General features: G+C 39.2%; 1 protein-coding gene across 1 annotated transcript in view; it reads left to right on the top strand.

The window, feature by feature from the left end:
* Positions 1–467: 467 nt before the first annotated feature.
* The window catches only part of LOC138377795 (glypican-4-like), a 33,870-nt gene continuing 11,993 nt past the window's right edge, over positions 468–22,344 (top strand). Inside the window, exons 1-2 of the mRNA XM_069462788.1 lie at positions 468–621; positions 13,785–14,176. Coding sequence (XP_069318889.1) covers positions 513–621; positions 13,785–14,176 — 501 coding nt within the window. The 5' untranslated portion in view covers positions 468–512. The remainder of the gene's footprint in view (positions 622–13,784; positions 14,177–22,344) is intronic.

Raw genomic sequence — 22,344 nt, 5'->3', positions numbered from 1 at the left:
ATTTGCTCAGTTTTTGGTTGTTGGCACATGTTTTATAAATCATTCTTCATTAAGGATAGTCTCTCTTGGAACATAAACTCCCTAATCTGGAAAAAGTATGTCTTGTTCGCATGACTTGTACAGTATTTAGCAATCGTATCTGAGGGAATTTATAAAGGAGACTACTTGATACTGAATGCTACTTCGTTTGTTGGTCCCACCAATTTTCCTGTGGTTTATCCATTTCCCTGATTAGAAAGTTGTTTTGCCTTTTGGAGGAGGCTTTATTATTTTATTTTTCCAAGAAGGGAATACAATTTTGTTTTGGCTTCAAGAAACTTGTTATACACATGATGCCTGGGCCTTTTGCAGGAGCCTCGGAAGACTGAAATGAAGCAGAATGTGTGCACCTAAATCAAACACTGCCCTCTTAGACTTGATGAATGATAATAGAGATTGACCATTCTACTTTTTATCTTCCAGGTGACCATTTGAAGATCTGTCCCCAGGGTTATACCTGCTGCTCTCAAGAGATGGAGGAAAAGTACAGCCTGCAAAGTACAGAGGATTTCAAAAGTGTGGTCGGCGAACAGTGCGATCAATTGGAAGCTGTCTTTGCTTCCCAGTACACGAAGTTTGATGGTATGTTATTCAAGTCACCTTTAAGAGCTGACAGTTAAGTTCATACAATAGCTTTTTCAGGGCTTCTCGGTTCCCTTAGTGCTTGAGTTTTCTCTCAAGATGTTCTCCTTGTTGGATCCCGGGGGCAAGTTCACCCTGCAACTTTAGTGCTAGAATCCTTCCGATGCACTGGAATCTATATGGTAGGGATTATGGAAATATGGTCTCAAGAAGCCAAAAAAAAAAAAAAAATAGATTAGTTTAATTTAAATGCTTTCATTTATTTTCTTGGGTGAACACAGAATAGTGTTGTTGACGCAAGTTCCTTAAAAAAAAAGGCTTCCTAATAAAAAGCAGGCATCTGGGCCAGGCGCGGTGGCTCACGCCTGTAATCCTAGCACTCTGGGAGGCCGAGGTGGGCGGATCGTTTGAGCTCAGGAGTTCGAGACCAGCCTGAGCAAGAGCGAGACCCCACCTCTACTAAAAATAGAAAGAAATTATATGGACAGCTAAAAATATATATAGAAAAAAAAAAATTAGCCGGGCATGGTGGCGCATGCCTGTAGTCCCAGCTACTCGGGAGGCTGAGACAGGAGGATCGCTTGAGCTCAGGAGTTTGAGGTTGCTGTGAGCTAGGCTGACGCCACGGCACTCACTCTAGCCTGGGCAACAGAGTGAGACTCTGTCTCAAAAAAAAAAAAAAAAAAAAAAATTAAAAAAAAAAAAAAAAAGCAGGCATCTGAAAACTGTCTTAGTCAAAATAGCAAGAGAGATTTTACAGATGCAGGACTTCAAATTAAATTTCGAAATGGATCCCCCAAGACAACTAGAATTCCTAGAACACAGACAGAATTAAAGCTCAAGTCTTGAGCGTCCATGCTGCAGTGACCCAGAAGTGGCCACTATGCTGTAGTCTTCATTATGCTGGGCTCCATCCTCAGCCTCATTGGAACTTGGGCTCTAGCATAGTCTTTTCATGTAAAAGCCATGACCCGATCTAATCCCCTGTGCCAGACATGGTTTCTCACATGCACACTTTCTTTTAATCGTGAAGAAATAGCCAATATAAGCCCAATGAGAGAGAGACACTTCAATCCTATCTGATGCAATGTTACAGATAACAGACTTAACAAAAACAGAATGTGGGGTCCAAAACACCTCAGGATTCTTTTCTCGGTTGCTGTTCACTCAGTTTGAAGATCGTTATGAAGTAGATTTAGTTTTAATAGGAATGATTTCCTTTGTGCCTGTTTTAAAGGCCATTTTAATTACATAGCACCTTTGAAGGATGCTTTTCTTGACATTATGTGTGGTGAAGAAGTACAGGCAAATTTTCTAGATGTGAAATGTCTTTGACTATTTCTGCAAAGGGCTTGTTACCATGGTGAGAAGTTAGACTAAATTAGATTTGATGTGGCTGATAAGGCAGTCCCCAGCTAAAGAACAGGTTGTATTTCAAATGTTGGCTTTGAGATGTATTATTTCAAACTTATAACCAATTTAATAAGTGTTAGTTAGGTTTTCAGGCTAGATCACGAATTATATTTACTCTGTAATGTAGTTGAACTAAAACACTGTCTATGTCATATGCCATTGATCCTACCCATCTTTCAAACACATTGCATGCAAAATTGTGTCTTAATTCTATCTCCTTTCTTTGGATGGATGGGAATAATTTATATATCTCTGTATCCTCCTTATTACCCCATATCCCCTACACAAATGCCATAACTGTTAAGAGTATTTAACAGTATGTTGACACCACGTGAAAATGAGTGTTACTGGCAGAATATATCATTAGACCACCTGTCTATCTTGATCACTAAATTATTATTATTGAAAAGAATGATATCTCCTTGACTGTGGCATTTCTCATTCATGATAATAACCTAAGCATTTTCTTTCACTTTCGGGAGAAAACTTAGAAAGATAATTAGATGGTCATCTTTGAAAACTTTAAGACGCGGATATTTAAAAATTACCACTTAGAGGCTTCATAATGGAATTTAGGAGGAAAAAAATCCTGCTCTTTAGAAGTGGCTGTCCTGTTGGCAGCACGATGCAGTGGAGATAAAGCTGTTTATAAGTTCTAAGGCTGTCTCCTTCAAGTCACCCCATTTCTTGTTAGACTTGTCTCTTCCTGGCATGGAGCCCATAATCATTGCCTACAGGCCTGCTGGTTTAGCTATTCTTCCCCTTCTTGCTCCCCATGGTTTTATAGCAGTACCCCTATGATTCCAATGTGTAGTTTTTTTTTTTTAAACCATACAGAGAAACTTTATCAGCAAGTGTTAACATATGTTTTTTAAAAAGGACAGAAGGACAGTTTCTCTTGCCATTCCCTACCCGGCTTCGCATTCAATAAATATGTGACTCTCTGCCTTTTTAGTTTCAAAATGTATCAAGAAAAATGATTATTAAACTCCAGTTTGTTTCCTATGACTTCTAATTAAAATGTGGCATAGACAATAGTTAGCCTAGATTAATTATTTTTTGAAGAAGTAGCTGAAATGGATTTGGTCTGGAGATCAGAACAGAGTTAGAATACTTTGTGTACATTTTCTCCAAATTAGGTTGTCTGACATGATGAAATAATTTTATATGGCAAAATCTCAGTTGACTAGTACCCAGCAAACTATAATCTTCTAGTGGGTGCTGCACTGATTGATTTTTAAGGTGGTCAATTAGGATCTTCCTACACTTGTCAATGCCTAATAATCCAGGGATGTTGAATAAAGTGCTGTAAGGGGGTATCTTGACTCTAAGAAATCCAAGGGTGGGTGATTTGGTCAAATAATTGTCCAAACTACTATAAAAGCCAAACCCTGGGTCTTTGATGTGAATGGAAGAGAGAAAGTTGGGTAGAGTAACGAGATGGTGACTGGGGAACCAAGATGAGGTTATACAAAGACAACCGGGGACATGAAATGAGAAAATAGCAAAGGACTCATAAAAATATTCTGGGTCAAGCAACTTTAGAGGAGCACCTTTTGTCATCTCCAACTTTCAGAGCAAATTCAGAGTGGTTACCCTGACCCCAGGCAACTTCCTGTATCATCAAAACTTGCCTATGTCTATGAGATACTGCTCCTTTCTAAGGCAGGAACAATTACTTTTTTAAAAATATACTTTTCAATAAAGTTTGGGAGCTTGTAGGGAGTTAGCCTCCTATTATCAGAAATTATCCTATTATCCCAGTTTTCCATCATTCTACCTTGATTGTCAGGGTTCTAGTGCTAGCTCTGGCATTTTTGGACTCATCAGATTTGAGGGATGCATCCTTTCTCTAGTTAGGTCCTTTTTTGTTAGGTACTTTTAATTTTCTACTGTTTGCATATCTCAAGAGACTATACAGTGTATAAATCAGTTTTTATCTTTTTTTTATTTTGGGAGGGGGACATGGTCTAGCTGTGTTGCTTGGGCTAGAATGCAGTGGCATCATCATAGTTCACTGCAACCTCCAACTCCTTGCCTCAGCTCCCCAAGTAGCTGGGACTACAGGCCCATGCCACCATGCCTAGCTAATTTTTATAATTTTTTGTAGAGATAGGATCTTGCTGTATTGCCCAAGCTAGTCTTGAATTCTTGGCCTTGAGCAATCCTCCTGCCTTGGCCTCCCAAATGTTAGGGTGTTAGGATTACAGGTGTGCCCCACCCTCGCTCAGCACAGTTTTTAAGTTATAAACTCTGTGTGTGCGTGTGTGTGTGTGTGTGTGTTTGTGTGTGTGTATATGTGTGTGTGTGTGTGTGTGTTTCAGACCTGGGTGAAATACAAGGTCTGAAAACACAGGCCCCCCCCCCCCCCGGCCCCAACGAAATGCTCAAGTTTCCCATATTTTAAATGTGTACCTCTGAGTTTAAGGATTCACCTCTGTATTTTTCTATATTGTAATTTTTTTAATCCACTGCTTATCTTAGGATGTTTAGTACCAGAAATCTACCATCGTAGGCTGGAGACAGAGCCAGAGTATGATAGTGACAGAGCTAGCTGCTCCCCCTCTTGGCTAGTTCTGGGAATTGTTTTTGGTAGTAGAACTGCTAATTAACATAGCTGAATCAGTTGTCTCATGAATATGCTAATCACATTCTCAGTTCAGAGGGGTCAGGAAAAATTGTTTGGCAAAGCAAATAGAAATAGTAGAAGTGGGGCATAATCTGTGTTTTGGGACCACGACATAAAGACCCACCCCCAAATGTCTAGCATTTTGTGAGAGACTAGTTGTTTTTAAAAGAAGCACAGTTAAGAACCCAGATGGGTTAAGGTGATTAGAGATGCCATGTCAAATATATTTCTGAATTACATAGTAAAAACAATATAACAGTTATGAAGTAATATTATTGCTAAACAACTTGCTGTAGCAAACTGCTAGATATTTTGCATGTTTAAAGAAATCTTAAGGAAATAGAGATGTTGTCTGATGCTAGTCTATTGGGAAAACTTCTTTAATTTGTGATTTTGAGGAGCAAATTTAGTAACTTTGAACGGGAAGCAGAACACACTGAATTGCCATCCTGGTTCTGCAGCGAACCCCCTGTGACCTGGGGCAATTAACTGGGTCTCAGTTTTACCATCCATAAAATGAGGGGGTTGAGCTAGATGCTTTCTAAAAACCCTTTCAATTCTAAAAATTCTGCGAGAATCTTTTCAGCATGTGACTAGAGCAGCTGCTTTAGTGAAAGGTCTTACAAGATGTTAATTAGCCATCTGTATAGTACCCTCTATTTTCCCCCTATCATTTCTTAACTCTCAGCTACTTTCCCCAGGTCTTTGAAAACCCTCCCAGGAGCCTGAAGCTTGTTAACTTGAATAATAGTAGAAATTTTCTGAATTAGCTTAAAACGCCCATAAAAGAAATAATTGTCTGTCCCATCTATCTGCATGGGCCAAGTGTAAATCAGAGCGGCCACTCTTCCCTTCAGCCCTCAAGCCCCCTTGTTTTCTGTCATTTCCCAGAGGCAGGGCATGAAGCGCTCTTCAGACGTAGCCGGATCTGTGTTTTAATCACTGACTGAAAATTGTCTGTCATTCACATTGGCCATTAGTGCATTAAGTCAGTAGAAAAAACAGTTTGGAGGTTCAGTGAGTTGAAGGTGTAGGGGGGAGAGGAAACTTCCCCGTTCCCCCAAAAGTTCACTGAAAGATCAACTCACAAGTAAGGCAGATTAATAAGAGGAAGAGGTTTACTTACCATGCTCATGGGGACAATCACAGAGTGATTACCCAATATCCCAATGGGATCCAGGTATTTTCACACACTCCTTTTAGAGTGAGGGGGAGCTGAGGAATATAGGCAATTCTGTTTAGGGGCAATAAATCGTTGCTAGTGTGGATGAAAGGACGGGGAAAACAGGTTGACTTGTAAATGATTCTCTTTGCAAATTAAATTAACCTGAGAGGTATCATATTTAAAATGATTTGGGCCAGGTCTGGTTGCATTCTTGATTATTTTCTTTCTTGCAATGTAGTGAGATTAACAGGGAAGGGAAAGTATGGGAAGGGAAGTCAATTGTTCTTTTGGTGGGTTCTTCTGGTTATGCAGAGAGAGGGAAAGTCCCTTCCAAGGGCCTGTTGATCTCTAAGGGCCTTTAATTCAAAATACTCCTTATACCAAGGAGTCATATTTTGGGGTGAAATTTCCTGAGCTCCTTCAAAGGCATTAGAATTCATAGGCCCATGAAAGTAATGAACTCAGTGGAAGTGAGCTCACCTTAAAAGACAAATATATCTAACTGAGCTTCACAGCCATCAGCTAAGCTGGAATTTTCCTGACCTCTGACCTTAAATAATTTTTAACTACATGCATTTATTATTGTCCTTTGTACAATCATAGTTATGTACTAAAGATTTCCTGGGAGGTTTTTAGGTTGAAATAAGTCTGAAACATCCTCAAAGTAAGTGTGTCATAGGTATGTATAGCACAATGTACAACATTTATTAGTTTTTAATCCTTGCCTTAGATTTCATTCATTAAGACTTCTTTAAATATTTTTTAAAAAATTTAAAACATCTGCTACAGTGTAGTGGGCAACATTTCACAGGCTGAGTAGCCACAGAAGTACAGAGAAAGACATGAGGCCTTCTAGCCTTCCTGCAAATGCAGTGTTCCTTCCAGATCATGTCTTTGATTTAGTTAGAAAGCACTGCTACTCCTTGCCTTTACAATTCTATTTTATTTCCCTTCCATGTGAAAGAGACTAAAAAGCTGGGTACTTTTGCTAATTCTCTTATAAATCCCTCTGTGAAACTTGACTGCCAGCTTACTGTAATCAAATCAAGAGCTCAGACAAAATGCCTACATTTCTCTATTGACAAAGGTTTTCTGCCTTTTTGAGTTGTTATCTGAAGTGTGACCAATTGCAGCTCTAGCATTGGCTATCTCGTTGGATTGAAAATGCTTGTGCGGCTTCTACAGAGCCCAAAGCACTTTTACTTTGGGCCTCTAATATTAGCTTTGACTTCAGAAGGCGTGACAATCAGCAAGAAGCAGTGATTTGTTTGGAGACAAGTAAATACATAGAACTTCAGCTGAACTGCTGCTATTGACTGTGTTGGTTCATTGCACTTTGGGTCTGGGAGTTTGGAATGTTGTTGTTCGTCACTGCCCGTCCCACTTCTATGTGTCTGTCTGTCCAGGCAAAGGAAAGTGCTTATTTGATGTAGCACTGACTCTAGCTGATTGGCTGAGAGAGTTCCCAAGCTGGGCAGGCTTCATTTCAGCCCTTTCTTATCCATCGACTACACCCATCTGCATCACCATCTCTCTTGAAAGAATTAACAGAGCAATGGAAACTCTTATAATAAATATGACTCCAATAGCAAGGGTGGTACCTGGCATACCTTTTCTGGAGGTTGATTTGGCAGTGTGTTAGAAGTTTTGAATAGCAAATCGTATCAGTCATAGTTGAGTATATGACCATGCCTTAGCAGGCACTCTTGAGGAACGAGATTGTGCCGTGATAGAGCCAAGTGCCCATTAAAACACGTTCACAAACTTTATCAAAACAGCAAGGCAGAGGAGATAGTCATAAACCTCAGGTTGTCAGTAAAATGCTTTCTGCGTTTTTCCCCATACATTTGTAGGTGCTATTCTTCACTAAATATTTAATACTTGATCTCAGGTGAAAGAATAGATGGTCATAACTCTTAGTTTTCTTTACAGTTTGAAAAGTATGATTTGTAGCATCTACAAAGAGGCTTCTTTCTTCAAGAATTTTGTTGATGTGATAGTTTATGTTTGCATGCCACACCAGGGCTGTGAAATACACCATTTATAGTAAAGAGGAAATTAATCCTTATATGTAAAAGGCAGCTTCCTAATAACGTAAATACAATGTGGTAATTTATAGCACCGAGCAAATGGATTGAATAGAAAGGGATTCCAATCTCTTAGGGTCATGGGTTAATTCTAGAATGCATTCTAGCTCATTAATCAATAGCCAGCTGATTGTTTATAAAGGAGTAACTAATGGCATTTAATAGCAGAACTGTAGGCCCTTTGACCTGTTTCAAGCATTTTAAATGTTTATTTGATGCAAGACAAGTAGCTGGGGACAGAAGTTTTAGAAGTACATTATGTTCTTCTCCTTTTTAAAAGACAGGATATTTACATAGAAAACTTTTATATGGAAAAGTTTTGCCTTTTCACTCTAGTTTTTCCCATGTTAAGTTGGTACTACTTACATTAAGAATAATTAAATTTTAGAGCTGGAAAATACTTAAATCCCCTAGCTCAGTCTCTGTACTTACTGGGTGGACTTCCAGCAACAAAGCTAGTATGCAAATGAAATACGTGGGGGGAGGGTTGACCTGCTGATTAATTCCCAGTTTTCATATGTGTGTGATATGTATGGCGTTCTTTCTTTTAATATAGTGTCAACTCTCTTCCCAAGCTTGAGGTTTCTTTGTTCCCTGTTTTTCACTCAGCAGTCACTCCCGCCCTCATAGATATCTGGGACATTTCACAACCTTGGAAGATAGAGCCATTAAGCATTTTCCTTTGGATAAACAGCTTCCAGTTTTATAAGGCCTTGGGTCTTAGCAGACCTCCAGCAGCTTCAACTTCAGCTTCAGCTTCATTTCTGTTCCCCTAGATGGACAATGCTTGACTCCACTAGGAAAGATAAAAACCAGTCTTAAAAGACTTCAAAAATGATATAGATATAAAGAAACTCTAAGGGTGACAATAATGATGCCTCATGTATTCCTAATAATGTCTATTTATTGACCATCTGCTTTGTACCAGGCACTATCCATATGAGGTGAGTGATAATGGCCCCATTTTATGGATGGGCAGCAGAGGCTCAGAGAGGTTAGGCCTTTTGTCTAGTCAAGGTCATAACAGCCCCTGAGGGAGAGAGCTCATGCTTTTCCCACTGTGTTATGCTGCTTTAGATTCCTAGCATGTTACATGTTTATTTCTATCCCTGTGTTAAATGACCATCCATGAGCTGAAGGAGTAGCAGCTGCTTGATCCTTAGAAAATATATACTCTTAAGCCCCCCAACTGATAAATTGAGGGGGAAATAAACCCTGAAACACCATATTTCAAATGCTTGCAGACCACCTCCTCTCTGACTTTCTTTCAGATGCCAATAACTTAACTTAAAATGGACTCCCTGCCAGACGCGGGGAGTATGCTAGGATTGCCTATAATCCTAGCACGTTGGGAGGCAGATGCGGGAGGATTGCTTGAGGTCAGGAGTTCGAGACCAGCCTGAGTAAGAGACCCTGTCTCTACACACACACAAAAAATCAGCTTGGCATGGTGGGTTGTGCATGTAGTCCCAGCTACTTGGGAGGCTGTGGCAGGAGGATCGCTTGAGCATAGGAGTTGAGGTTGCAGTGAGCTATGATTGGGCCACTGCACTCTAGCCTGGGCAACAGTGAGACCCTATCTCAAAAACAAAACCAACAAAACAGACTCCCTGAGCAACATTTTTCATGAACAAGCAATGTCTGCAAGGGAGATCTAACTTCCAATTAACTTGGCTTCTGACCATTGTGAACTCTGGTTTACACTGTTCTTGGCTGGTCCTCTCTTAGCCACCAAATGTATTATAATTGGTTTTCGGCATAATGATTATGAGGGATGATTGCTAGGTGTCTCAGGCCTATAAATTCTTCTTCAGCAGTCAATATCTGACGCTGCTTCTGGGTTGTGAGAATAATTGAAAAAAAAAATGGAGATGAGCACCACAGCGATTACTGAAGTTGCTAGGGATGGCTGTGGACTGGGACCTGAATGGGTAATTTGTGCTCCATTCCTCATTGTAGAAGGAAATGTCATGGGAAGAGAAGGAGGAGTGGGAATGGGAAAGAATTATGCAAGAACATATGAAAGCTGCTAATTTAATAGAAGGAACAGATGCAAAAGGGTTTTCCCCCCTTTTTTCCTAATAGCAGATTATTCTTCTTCGGTTGGTATTGTACCTAGTTTGTATGGATTTTAGAACTTAAATTATGTCTGCCATCCCTATTGAGGTCCCTTTGAGGCAAAAAGCGTAGGTAGAATAGTCCCATTTAACAGGGTCAGTAAGAATTAGTCTAGAGAGAAATTAGTTTGGTCTTTTGGATCCCTCAATTTTTGTTCTGTTGACTCCCATAGATTAAATAGATGAATATTTAGGAAGTTGCTATATGAAATGAAGGATTAAGAACTTTATAGATGTTTTTTAAATCTCTGGTACACTCATAAAACCATGTGTGGAGAGTAGCGGTGTATAGTAAAGGTGAATTAGATGGGGGAAATTTGTCTTTCTAGAAATTTTCATTACTGTCTGATTGGGCAGGAAGAAGGTTAAGATGCATGGTAAAAACACTGTGTGCTTTGATTTGAGCTCAGTATAGCCACTCAGTACACACTTGTCAAATTGCATAGCCATTTGGAGAAATTAAATTGTGAGGTTTTAACTTGTTATATCAATTTTATAGAATTTCTCAAGCATTTATTAACCACATGCCCACTCAAATGGTCTTTATATTTGCAACTTATATGGTCACATTAAAGAGTCTTTTAAAATGTGAAGAAAAGAAAATACATTCTCTGAATGATTAAATGAATTAGGATTTAGTATGTATATAGCACCACACTAAGTTCTTAAAATACAAATTAACACACACACATACACAAACTTTCCTAGACAGGATTTGAGGCCTGGGAACCAAAGTAAGGTCCATTATGGTGTTGGACAGGGGACATGTAAGCTTCAAATCAGTCTTCTCTCCATTAGATCATTCCTCTTGTACTCCGAAGTAGCTATGTTATTAACATATATAGCTATATCAACCCATAAGCTCTTAACCTGGATGAGGAACTCTAAGAGAATTTACTTTTTCCACGAAATGTTCAGCGTCTTAGCATTTGTTTGACCTGCAATACTTTGAGGCTTAAAGGATGAACCTTGACAGTTTTAGAAGTTTTAAATTAAAACTAAGCTTGACATGCCATTCTACCCACCCCCCAAAAACCAACATGACTGTAGGTGACATTCATTAAAAATGTAAGTAAATGAGGAATGAAGATTACTTCTTAAATGAGTACTAAAGTACAAGTCAAATAATTCTCAACATCCAGTTTTATGAGTAATATGATAAAAATCCAATATAGGGAAGGACCTGTGGTTGCTGTTAGAATGTTCTCTTTTAGGTCATGAAATATTAATAGCACTGGATTGGCACAAGCCTTTCCTGTTGTTCTCATGATGACCAGGCTTTATTTTTTAGTGTATGATCCTGAATGTGTGCCACACACTGCTCGTGTAATACCACAACCCATGTTTGCTTCTTTTATGCCCTCAACCAGCAAGCACAACTTAGCAAGGATGCTAGTGATTCAAGCATGGTATGGGATGTGGACCAGATGACATCTAAGGTCCCTTCTCAACTTTAAATTCTGGAACAGTGCTGCATGCACTTAATTATCTATGTTAACACTTAGTTGAGAAGGTTCCACACAAGAAAATGTGTCCCCAAGACATAATAAAAAAATCACTCCTAGGAACACAGCACATTTTTTCAAAAAGGCAATTCATTGGAAAGACATTTTTCCCTAATTAAAACATTAATGCTTACCCTGACTGCTTCCCACTCACACAGCCCCTGACCTGTTGCTGATTGCTACTGACAGGTGAAATGGGAGAAGTTTCAGCAGCTATAGAATAGTTGTTGCCAAACTTTAGGGTGCAGCAGAATCACAGATGGCTGGGCCATTCCCCGGGGGGGTTTGATTCTGTAAGTCTGGGGTAGGATGGAGAATTTGCATGTCTAACCAGTGCCCAGGTGATGCTAATACATGCTGGTCCTGGCTGGCACTTTGAGAACCACTCAGAGGATTTAGGGGAGAATAAAAGGCCAAGGTAGCTGATTTGAGTGCTTCTCATGTTGTTCCCCTAGCTCTTTGTGCCTTTTTTGCCCTCTCTCTTTCAGGGAGAGAACTTCGGTAAAAATGCCAGGCTATGCCCTTGTAATGGGGATGAGTTGACCTGCCTGTTCATTTACTCTGCAGAGGGAATCTATTTCCCTTTCTTTCTCTGAAGAAAGCCCAGTAAATAAAAGGCAAGCAGTAGCAGGAAGAACACGTAGATAAAAGGAGAAGAGAAACAAACACACACACACACACACACATACACACACAGACACACACACACACACAGTGTTTGAAAAGCTGGAACCAGGCAGGACTATGGATTTTAGCCCTAAGCCTCAAGGAACCACATAGTGACAAGTTAGAGGCCGAGAGGCATAGGTATAGATAGGTATAGAAACTCTTGGCATGTAAGGAAAGCCACAAACAGCCATCTCCCTCCAAAAGGCTTCAGTTTACTCAGTCTAGGTTTTGAAAAACTATTTGGAATTAATTGTCAGCCTCTGATTTGCCCACCCAACACGAGAAGAGAATGGTTTTGTAGCACTATTGCGTTTTGATAAGCTCGCCAATGTTCTGGCTTTGAAGCAGGCATCATATTTTCTTTTCTGTTCCATATTTACATAGAGGCAGTTTCTTATTTGATGTGGTCCTTATATTTTGCTTTGGTATTTATTATATTTCCTGCTTATAAACATGATATCATGAGGTGTTTATTTTTGTACTAGGCAAGAGATTCTTTAAGAATGATTAATGTTACAGATACACTGTTAGCTCCTCTTTTCATTGAAGTTCCTGAGAAAAGCTTCAGGAGAAAACTAATTTTCATTTGTACTTAAGAGATTAAAATCTTTCACACTTTGGCTGTGGCTGCGTGGTGGCCAAAAAGTAAGTCTGAAATGACAAGGTATTCTCATTCGTATTTTTCAGTTATTTTTCCATGTTGTCTTAAAAATACGCCACATTTATGGATGAGTCCATTATGCATATTCTCTCTCTCTCTCTCTCTCTCTCACATACACACACACACAGATACACACAGAGAAGGGACGCTAAAAAGAGTCTTATGGTGTTACTGTATGAATCCTTTATGAACCTAAGGTCAACTTGGATACCCCCAATTTGTGTTAATGTCACAGGGAAAACCCAGGAATTTATTTTCAAAAAACTTACGTGCTTGCTTCTAGTGGTGTTTCATTATGTTTCTTGGCTTCAGTCATTTTCTAGGTAGTTATCACGCATGTCGTGTAGATAAGTAAAAAGGAGAAAAGAAATACGCTGAAATGAAATGAAATAAACAAACAAAGAGAATACGTTTAATTAAATTTACAACAACAACAAAAGAAAAAAATCATGCCCAAGTAAAATAGCAACTTTTGAAAATACCTGTCCTTGTCTTAGGTTACAATTAGGGGGCATGATTAACTTGGACTTACATTCTTGCACTAAAAAGTTCTAAGAAACCTCATGTTTTAGACTTCACGTGCCCATTTTTGTCTAGTTCTTCTTTATTCACCTAATGATACAGTGAGAGGGAGGGAGAGAGAATGTGTGTGTGTTGTACTGATTCCTGAGAAGTTGTTGGTTTAAAAATTCATTTTCTCCCCTTTCTCAGACTTAGATACCTATATAAGTGACTTTGGGCTATAGGTTTCCTTTCATTGACACATTATCTAAGATGCCAAATTCCCCAAGAGAAATTAATCCTATATACAGGCATGTTTTCCAATGTAGTTGTCACTTTCTTTAGTTTTTGGATTTACCCGAAAAGCAGCACGTTATTTAATTACTAAAACCCTTTCTTTCATTTTTCTTTCTTAGAATTCTTCAAAGAACTACTTGAAAATGCAGAGAAATCCCTGAATGATATGTTTGTGAAGACATATGGCCATTTATACATGGAAAATTCTGAGCTATTTAAAGATCTCTTCGTAGAGTTGAAGCGCTACTACATGGCGGGCAACGTGAACCTGGAAGAAATGCTCAATGACTTCTGGGCTCACCTGCTGGAGCGGATGTTCCGCCTGGTGAACTCCCAGTACTCCTTTACAGATGAGTATCTGGAGTGTGTGAGCAAATATACCGAGCAGCTGAAGCCCTTTGGAGATGTCCCTCGGAAACTGAAGCTGCAGGTTACTCGTGCATTTGTAGCAGCCCGTACTTTTGTTCAAGGCTTAGCGGTTGCAAGAGATGTAGTGAGCAAAGTCTCAGGGGTAAGCACTATTTGTATTCTGTGTTTTTGGTTTTTTCTGTTTCATTGTAAAAGAAAACGTGGGAAAGGTAGAAAAATGAATCATCAGAATTCCATTGGCTCAGTAAGTCTTTTGCTTCTCTCTTGCCTCTTCTCTCCCATTCTTTGTCCTTATACGTGTACATTTCAGAGTTACTAAACGATACTATGATGAACATCGTCATATATCATTATTATTCTTTTTACTGGTTTCTTTGGTAGCTATTCTCAGAAGTGGGATGTGTTTTCACTCTGGGATCTTAATTTTAAAAGTGGGTATAATACCACCACACTCTTTTTAGTTCTCATTTTACTTCCTCTCTAAAGAAAGAAATATGAACACACAGGTTCCATCCACATTTGATTGTTTTGAGTGACTATGTTTGAGCCTAGTTAACAGTCTGGGAAAGCATTTAATACCCATGAACAAATGTTTCCTTGTTATAAGGTCTACTCAGAGCTGTTTAGAAGACAGAGCTTTCTATGACAATTAATGTGGACCACACTGCTTTTGACTTTTGACTGTGTTTATAGGCTTACCAGTATAGAAAAAGAAATTGTAATATGTGACCTGGAGCGGAAGAAACAAACCTCAGTCTCCTCATTTGTAAATTAAGGGAATTGGACTTAATCAGTATTTTTCAGGCTATGTTCCTTGAAACCAGCTTAGGGGCTACTTCAGGGGCCTCCTTGACGAGGGGCAGGGGAGAAGGAAGTCTTCTGGTGGGTAAGACTGTGCATCTGGCCCTTTACCTCCTGGTTCCACCAGGGAAGCTTTGCTTTCCTTGATTTTATGCAGTGGGGTCTTAAACAAGATTTCAAGGGGAAAAGGTTCTACTGTTCTTCACCACCCACTCCCTTCCCCCAAATTAAAACTGAAAACTTCTTGAAGGGCCTTCCACCTCTACCCTTCCATGACTCGACACCAGGGAAGAAACAGAATATACTTGGGCAAAGTTCTCTTTCCAAGACTGATCTTAGTGCTGTTACCTTTAGGCCCTCAAAGGAAAAGCCAAGTTGTAGGCCATTGCTAAAAAGCCTGCATGCATGACAGCAGCTTCTGCTTAGACCGTTTGGTCGTGTAGAGGACTGGGCATGGTCAACATACAAATGGGACAGCACTGCAAACACTAAAATGGCCACCTGATTGCCTATCAGAGAGTTCATTTATAGTTAGGGTGACCGTCTAATTTATTGTACCAACCGGGACACTTATTGTCTAAACGAGGACATGCTTATTAATGATTATACACAGCCAGCAGGTGTCACTAACCATTAATAAGCAACCTTGACTGTCCTGGGCCAACCAGCGTACACAGTTATGCTAGTTAGAGAGGAAACTTACATTCACCAGAGTAAAGATAAAGACTCTAAGGAAGGGTGCGTTATGAAAAATAGGTGTGCATAGGATTTTTCCTGTTAGAATTCGGTGCTCATAAGGATTAGTTGATTGTTTGCATTCATTATGATAATGTTTGCTCTCTCGCTCATGACCAGGCCATAAACTGGCAGGAAACAATTCTTTCTAGTATGTTTTTGTTCACTCCTTCTCCTCCTGATATTTTCATTATAAATTGCAGATATGTGTTGGGGTACATGAAGGTAGAGTGAGGGTAAGTAGGAAGATGATTGTTATAATGAAAGGAATACTCTGATACCTGAACTTCTGCCAACCCCAGCAACCACTAGTAATCTTGGAGATATGTATGTCAGAGTCCCTAAAACAATACATAGTTAATCCAGATCAAAGTTATTTACACTGTAGTTCACCTAACACACTTGCCCTCCTTGGGTTCATCCTCAGCTGAAAAGTCAGAAAGGCACCACTGTGGGGTTTGAATGTCTGCGTGTACCTGTGCACGTGCGGGTACAGAAAGGCAAAGAGTGGAGGACCCTCTGCCTAGTGTTTGAAAAGTGCTTTCTTTACATTAATCCTCCCCCTTTCCTTTGAGTTCCAGTGTTAATTCTTGGAGAAGGAGGACCAGGCAGGTGATGCAAGCCTGTCTTGCTGTTAATCTCAGCCTCACCTTGCAAGGTTGGAGCCACCATAGGGAGCTGAGATTCTGGAACCTACCAACCTGGGGTGGGGGGAGGTGGCCAAAACAAGAAAGAGGTTCAGAGGTGGTTCATTGCAGGCTAAAAGATTGGGGGCTAGAAGAGACATCCCTTTGTTCATATCACCCCATTTCCCAGGATAGGGAGAATAAGAAGTTGTGGCTTTCCTGTGGTGCATTCTTCTGGACATGGTTCCCAGAATTAACTGCGGGAAATCAATAAACTTGGATTTGATATTTAAGATTCAGATACCTTTACGTATGCAATAAAGAGTATGTGACCTAACATGAAATAGAAAGTGGTTGTGATTATTTCACATTGGGTCACATACTCTGTTGCATCACTTTCTGATGTTTTAAAAGGTATGAATTCTGCTTAAGCAAGAAAGAGATTTCCTGTCTACCTTAGTATTGTTAAGTTCTTTGAGAAAGTTACTTTCTAAAGAGAACCTTAAAGATACTTTTTTTAGGATTGATCTCTATTGTTCATTCATTGTACTCTCATGTCTGCCCAAGAGATATTTGCATAGTTTCATGAGAATATAATCACTACAAGCTATGTGGCTTAATATACATAGAGTAAACATTACTTGCCAGTTGTTCAGTTAAAAATGAAGTTGTATGTAGGCTGTATGTTTGTCATTGGAAATTTTTTTGCATATTTGCAAAGATTTTTTGCAAATTTGCAGAGATATTTGCATAGTTTCATGAGAATATAATCACTACAAGCTATGTGGCTTAATATACATAGAGTAAACATTACTTGCCAGTTGTTCAGTTAAAAATGAAGTTGTATGTAGGCTGTATGTTTGTCATTGGAAATTTTTTTGCATATTTGCAAAGATTTTTTGCAAATTTGCAGAGATATTTGCATAGTTTCATGAGAATATAATCACTACAAGCTATGTGGCTTAATATACATAGAGTAAACATTACTTGCCAGTTGTTCAGTTAAAAATAAACTTTTATGTAGGCTGTAAGTATGTTTGTAATTGGAAATTTTTAAAAATTATGTTTTTGCTTCACTACTGGTTAAGGACTGACTTGAAATCAAACCCTTCAACTAAGTTGAGTTATGTTACCTAAATTACATAATAACATGACACTTAGGCATCAAATCAGTTTCTAAATGTGCTGAAACAATTATGTAAAAAATCTATAATTTATGGAATGTTTCTGCAGAGAAGCATGCAAAGTACACTTGCATACTTGAGAAAATATTTATTACATTAAGTTTTATAGAATGACTACCAGTTAAAAAGAATTTAAAGGCCAGGCGAGGTGGCTCACGCCTATAATCCTAGCACTCTGGGAGGCTGAGGCGGGTGGATCGTTTGAGCTCAGGAGTTTGGACCAGCCTGAGCAAGAGCAAGACCCCGTCTCTACTAAAAAAATAGAAAGAAATTATATGGACAGCTAAAAATATATATAGAAAAATTAGCTGGGCATGGTGGCGCATGCCTGTAGTCCCAGCTACTCGGGAGGCTGAGGCAGGAGGACTGCTTGAGCTCAGGAGTTTGAGGTTGCTGTGAGCTTGGCTGACACCATGGCACTCTAGCCCGGGCAACAGAGTGACACTCTATCTCAAAAAAAAAAAAAAAAAAAAAGAATTTAACATATAGCGGTATGAGGAAGACAAAAAATATGACTACCAAAAACATTTCAAATTGAGTATGTTGAAAAATCCATTTGATTAATTTATAAATAAGATTCTCTACCAGTTTGGGTACCCAGGTAATGTTTTCTCATATATATGGGTTCCCTTCCCTGCTAACTCCTGCCCAAGCATCATTTGCAGGTGGAACTGGAGCAATCCAAGAAATGAACATTCCTTCTTTTGGTGCCCAACAAAATAAATCACCTTGGGCCTGCAAAGAGACCTTTCCAAGTGGGGCACATATTTCCTAATTAAACAGAGCCACCTTCATCTACAAAGAGGTCTTTAAAGTCAAATATGAAAAGCATCCTGGTCTTGGGGCTACTGATTGCATGCTTAACTCAGAGACTTCCCCACTTTCTCTTTACGAGTGGATATCTTGCTTTTTTAGTTTACTTTTGCAACAAAAGGGTTGCAGTTACAAGTTGAGCAATGATTTGGTTATCACTAACCCTTTGAAAGGCCATTAGCACCAGCAAGCTTGGCTTGCTTCAAGAGAGAGGCACCTCGTAGTTGAAGTATACTTGCCTTACTTTCAGTTTTGCCGGGACCAGACATCCAGTGATTTCAGTTCACTCCGTTGAGCTTTACAATTCAAACTTCACAAAAGCCCCCTTAATTACTAACAGATGGTTCAAGAATACCCTCGTGCTACACATGTATTACTTATTCCATCTTTACTTGTCATGGTTCGTGATACATTTCTTATTTACCTGCTTATAGCTGCAGTTTTGCCTGGAAGGGTGAAGTCTGTTGTGGTCTTTCAGAAATGCACAAGTGGTTACATGCACCATGAAAATTAATAGCTCCTGTGCCAAAGAGAGTTGCATTTTCATGGTTTCAATTAACACTGACATAATGGGACTATGTCTACACCCCACCCCAAACTACAGGGGCTATAATTAGAAATCAGTACTTTACCATTGCAGTGTCTAAATGACTGTCCTGCCTTGAAAACAATTTCCATTGCTCCCTGTTCATTTCAGTCTATTCGCAATACTGTGACACCTACAAGAGCACTAAACAAGTCATTATGCCATTTCCCAAAATCATTCTAAACGTACGTTTAAAAATGATCAATACTCAAAGCTTTTAAGCAAAGTGTAGACATTTATTCAACCCATAATATTCTTTTTCACTGACATTCTTAAAGACTAGATTTACAAAGAAGAAGAAAGTGGGATTGACTCAAGCTATGGTGGGGGTGGGGATGGAGATGGTAGGAGTGTAGCAGGTGTCAGTAGTTGAATAAATTGAAATCACATACTCTCAAAACAAAAATAGAGCCCTCTTCAGGGCATTTAATAGAATGATGCTTTGACTTATAGGCCATAACTGAATCTAATCATTAAAACAAAGACAAGACATACTTTCAAATATTTATGCAGCTTCTATTTTATCTGCAGCGTGTCCATAAATATTCCCAAATGAATCCTAGTTTATTCTATATATTTTGTTATGCTTTTTAAATTATCAGAGAAATAGTCAGGAACTTCTCAACCTCCTTTCTTTGTGTGCATGCATTGAAGTAAAAACTAGTTAGGAAATTATTGAATAAACTCATCACATTCCATGGCAAGTGTGGGTTCCCTATCTCTCTTACCACAATTTTGGGAAATAGTTCTGTTATTTTTATTGGGTACTTATGTTACCAAGAAACAGATAGAATCTAGACCTTTCCTGTTTGTTTGGTACTATTGGCTATAAAAAAAAATGCTACAATGAATGTATGTTAGGAGCTGGAATAAACTAAAAGGAAATGTGTTTCTAACTTCAGTGCAGCATGTTGACTGCCATCACTGTGTAATGTGGCTCGTTCTGAATTACTGAAATGAAATCCAGGCTGCGTGAAGAGTTCTGCTCCAGCATTTTTCTGTTTTCGGGCTGCTTGCAGTAGTTTTTAATGTGGTGTTTGGAAAATGCAGGTTATTTGGTAGAAAGTCTCAATTTATATTAAAAGAGTCTTCACAGAAAAGACGACTTTTCTGTAAAGGCCTTTTATAGCAGATATGGCATGCAGATGTCATGATAGATGTATATCCCAAGGAAGGCAGGAATGAGTATTTTAGTCTTAATAAGTTAAAAAGGAAATGAGGAGTCTTCTCCCTGCTGACTTTTACCACGAAACATAGACTGGCTCCTAAAATCTTAAACTTTTAGGCACCTCCTAAAAGTTACCTTAACATTTAGAAAGACCTTGGTCAGTCTTGAAGGATTTTACAAGGCTTGGAAATTGAGTATCAGGTATTTGTCATTATGGGTCAATAACTCAGATTGATTTTGATATTTGAGTTAATATCAGACGATGTTCCCTTTCTATCACCCCCCCCAAAAAAATAAGACAATAGCACAAGCTCAGTAAGTCACTATTGTTTTATTAAGCAATGTCATCTCACCTATGTAGAACAACTGCATCCTAAATTACCCTCCAACATAAAAATTGATTCATTTGGTCAGTAAACTTTGATAACTGCAAATTGTCACTAGCAAACATCCAGCCCCATAGCTGAGTGTACACTGTGTGTGGAGATGCTGTACTAGATTTAGGAGCTATAGAGAAAGGATCAGACCCTTGTGCTTCCCTCAAGCTTTCTATAAAGAAGCCATTTCGATACACATCAAGGAAGTCAAGTACACATGTCTGGAACCAAACTGCCTGGGCTCAAATCTTGCCTCTGTCATTTATTGGAAAACCTTGTGTGAGTCCCTTAATCTCTTTGAGTCTCCACTCCCTCGTTTGTGAAATGAGATGATGAGACTTGCCCTGTATGACTACGTTGAGCTTAAATGAATTAATACGTATAAAGTTCTTAGAACAGAGCCTGGCACATACCAAGTACTCATAAATCAGGAAAATCCAATAGAAGCCATCAGTTGTAAGTCTGTAATAGGACAGAATATTTTTCTCTTGCATCTTGACATCAAGACCCTCAGGACCATGAAACTATAAAAGCTAAATAAACATTTTCTCTCTGAGACAATTAAACCATTCTTTTTGTTCAAAGGGAGAAGGGAGTGTACAGTTTCCCTTTTCCTGTTCCTTCATATGATTTTGAGAAATTACTATTAAATCACTAAGAGACGTCTTAAAAATGTGACTTTTATAAAAAGCAGTCATAACCCCCAGTCCCAGGGATTCTGGAAGTCATTGACATCTGGGCTCAACCAACCCTTCTAAATAAAGAAAATCGTATCAAGCGTTAGTCAAGAGCTGTGCCCAAAGTAACAATCAAATCATTTTAAGGGGCATGTCATGGCATCAAGAATAAATACATAACTGAGGATTGAAGGAAGACCTTGGAGTATAGTTACTCTTTTTGTTAATGCCTATGTGGCATGATCTACCACTTGTTCTTGAGTCTTCTGGAGTAAATCTACTTGAGTAAATAAGTTTTGGGGTACTCAAAAGAAGTAATTGATTTCAAGGGTTACCAGGGAGTAGAATGTAGATGAACTTGAATTTCTATTCAAAATGAAGAAAGCCTCGTAACACAGTATGACTTAGTCCACTGTTAGATTTGCTTAAGGGCGAAAGGTTTGCCCCTGGTAGTATGGAGACCATTGAGAGCTTGTGAAGGAGCACCCGGCAGTGCCTGGTATATCACCATGTGACAGCAGGAGCCACCACTCAGTCAAGGACATCTTGGAGTTTCACCAGAAACTCCATGAGAGAACTTAAATTGAAGTGCAGGTTGAACATCCCAAATCCAAAAATCCAAAGTCTGAAGCTTTTTTGAGGTCCAGAACGATACTCAAAGGAAATGCTCATTGGAACATTTCAGATGTTTGGATTAGGGATGCTCAACTGGTGAGTATAATGCAAATATTCCCAAATCTGAAAAATACCCAAAATCTAAAACACTCGTGGTCCCAAGCATTCAAATAGGGCCACTCAACCTGTACCATATACTGTGTTGCTTTTTCTACCCTGTGGTCGTGGCACACCTTTACCTCTTTCACCAACCTACTAAGACATCTTGAAGATCCCACAAGAGAGGCAGCCATCTTGTTTACTCGTGGCACTCTGGATCCACCATTCTGAGTTTGGTCAGGTAGGCAAGGGTGGGGCACCAAGTCCTGGGGAGTGCTAGCATTATTGATGCTTCCTCTAGGGGGATGAGGGGTTGCAGGAGACTCCTGTTTCTTTAGGTCTCACAACTGTTTTAAAACCCTTCCCTTTTATAGTAGGGCCTTATCCCACTCTAACAGATCTGCTTTTCAGGTTCTGAAATCCCTTCATGTAAAATATTGCATGGTGGTCTGATTAGTGGTTATGAGACAAAAGATAGATTTTCTCTAACTTTTGGTATCTCATATGTCCTTTCTCATCCCAGTTTTTTTTTCTTTTTTTTTTTTCTTTTTTTTTTTTTTTTTGTAGACAGAGTGTCGCTTTGTTGCCCTGGCTAGAGTGAGTGCCATGGCATCAGCCTAGCTCACAGC

This window comes from Eulemur rufifrons, chromosome 30, assembly GCF_041146395.1.
Source record: "Eulemur rufifrons isolate Redbay chromosome 30, OSU_ERuf_1, whole genome shotgun sequence".
NCBI classification, from domain to species: domain Eukaryota; kingdom Metazoa; phylum Chordata; class Mammalia; order Primates; family Lemuridae; genus Eulemur; species Eulemur rufifrons.
This window is presented reverse-complemented; position numbering and strand designations above follow the sequence as displayed.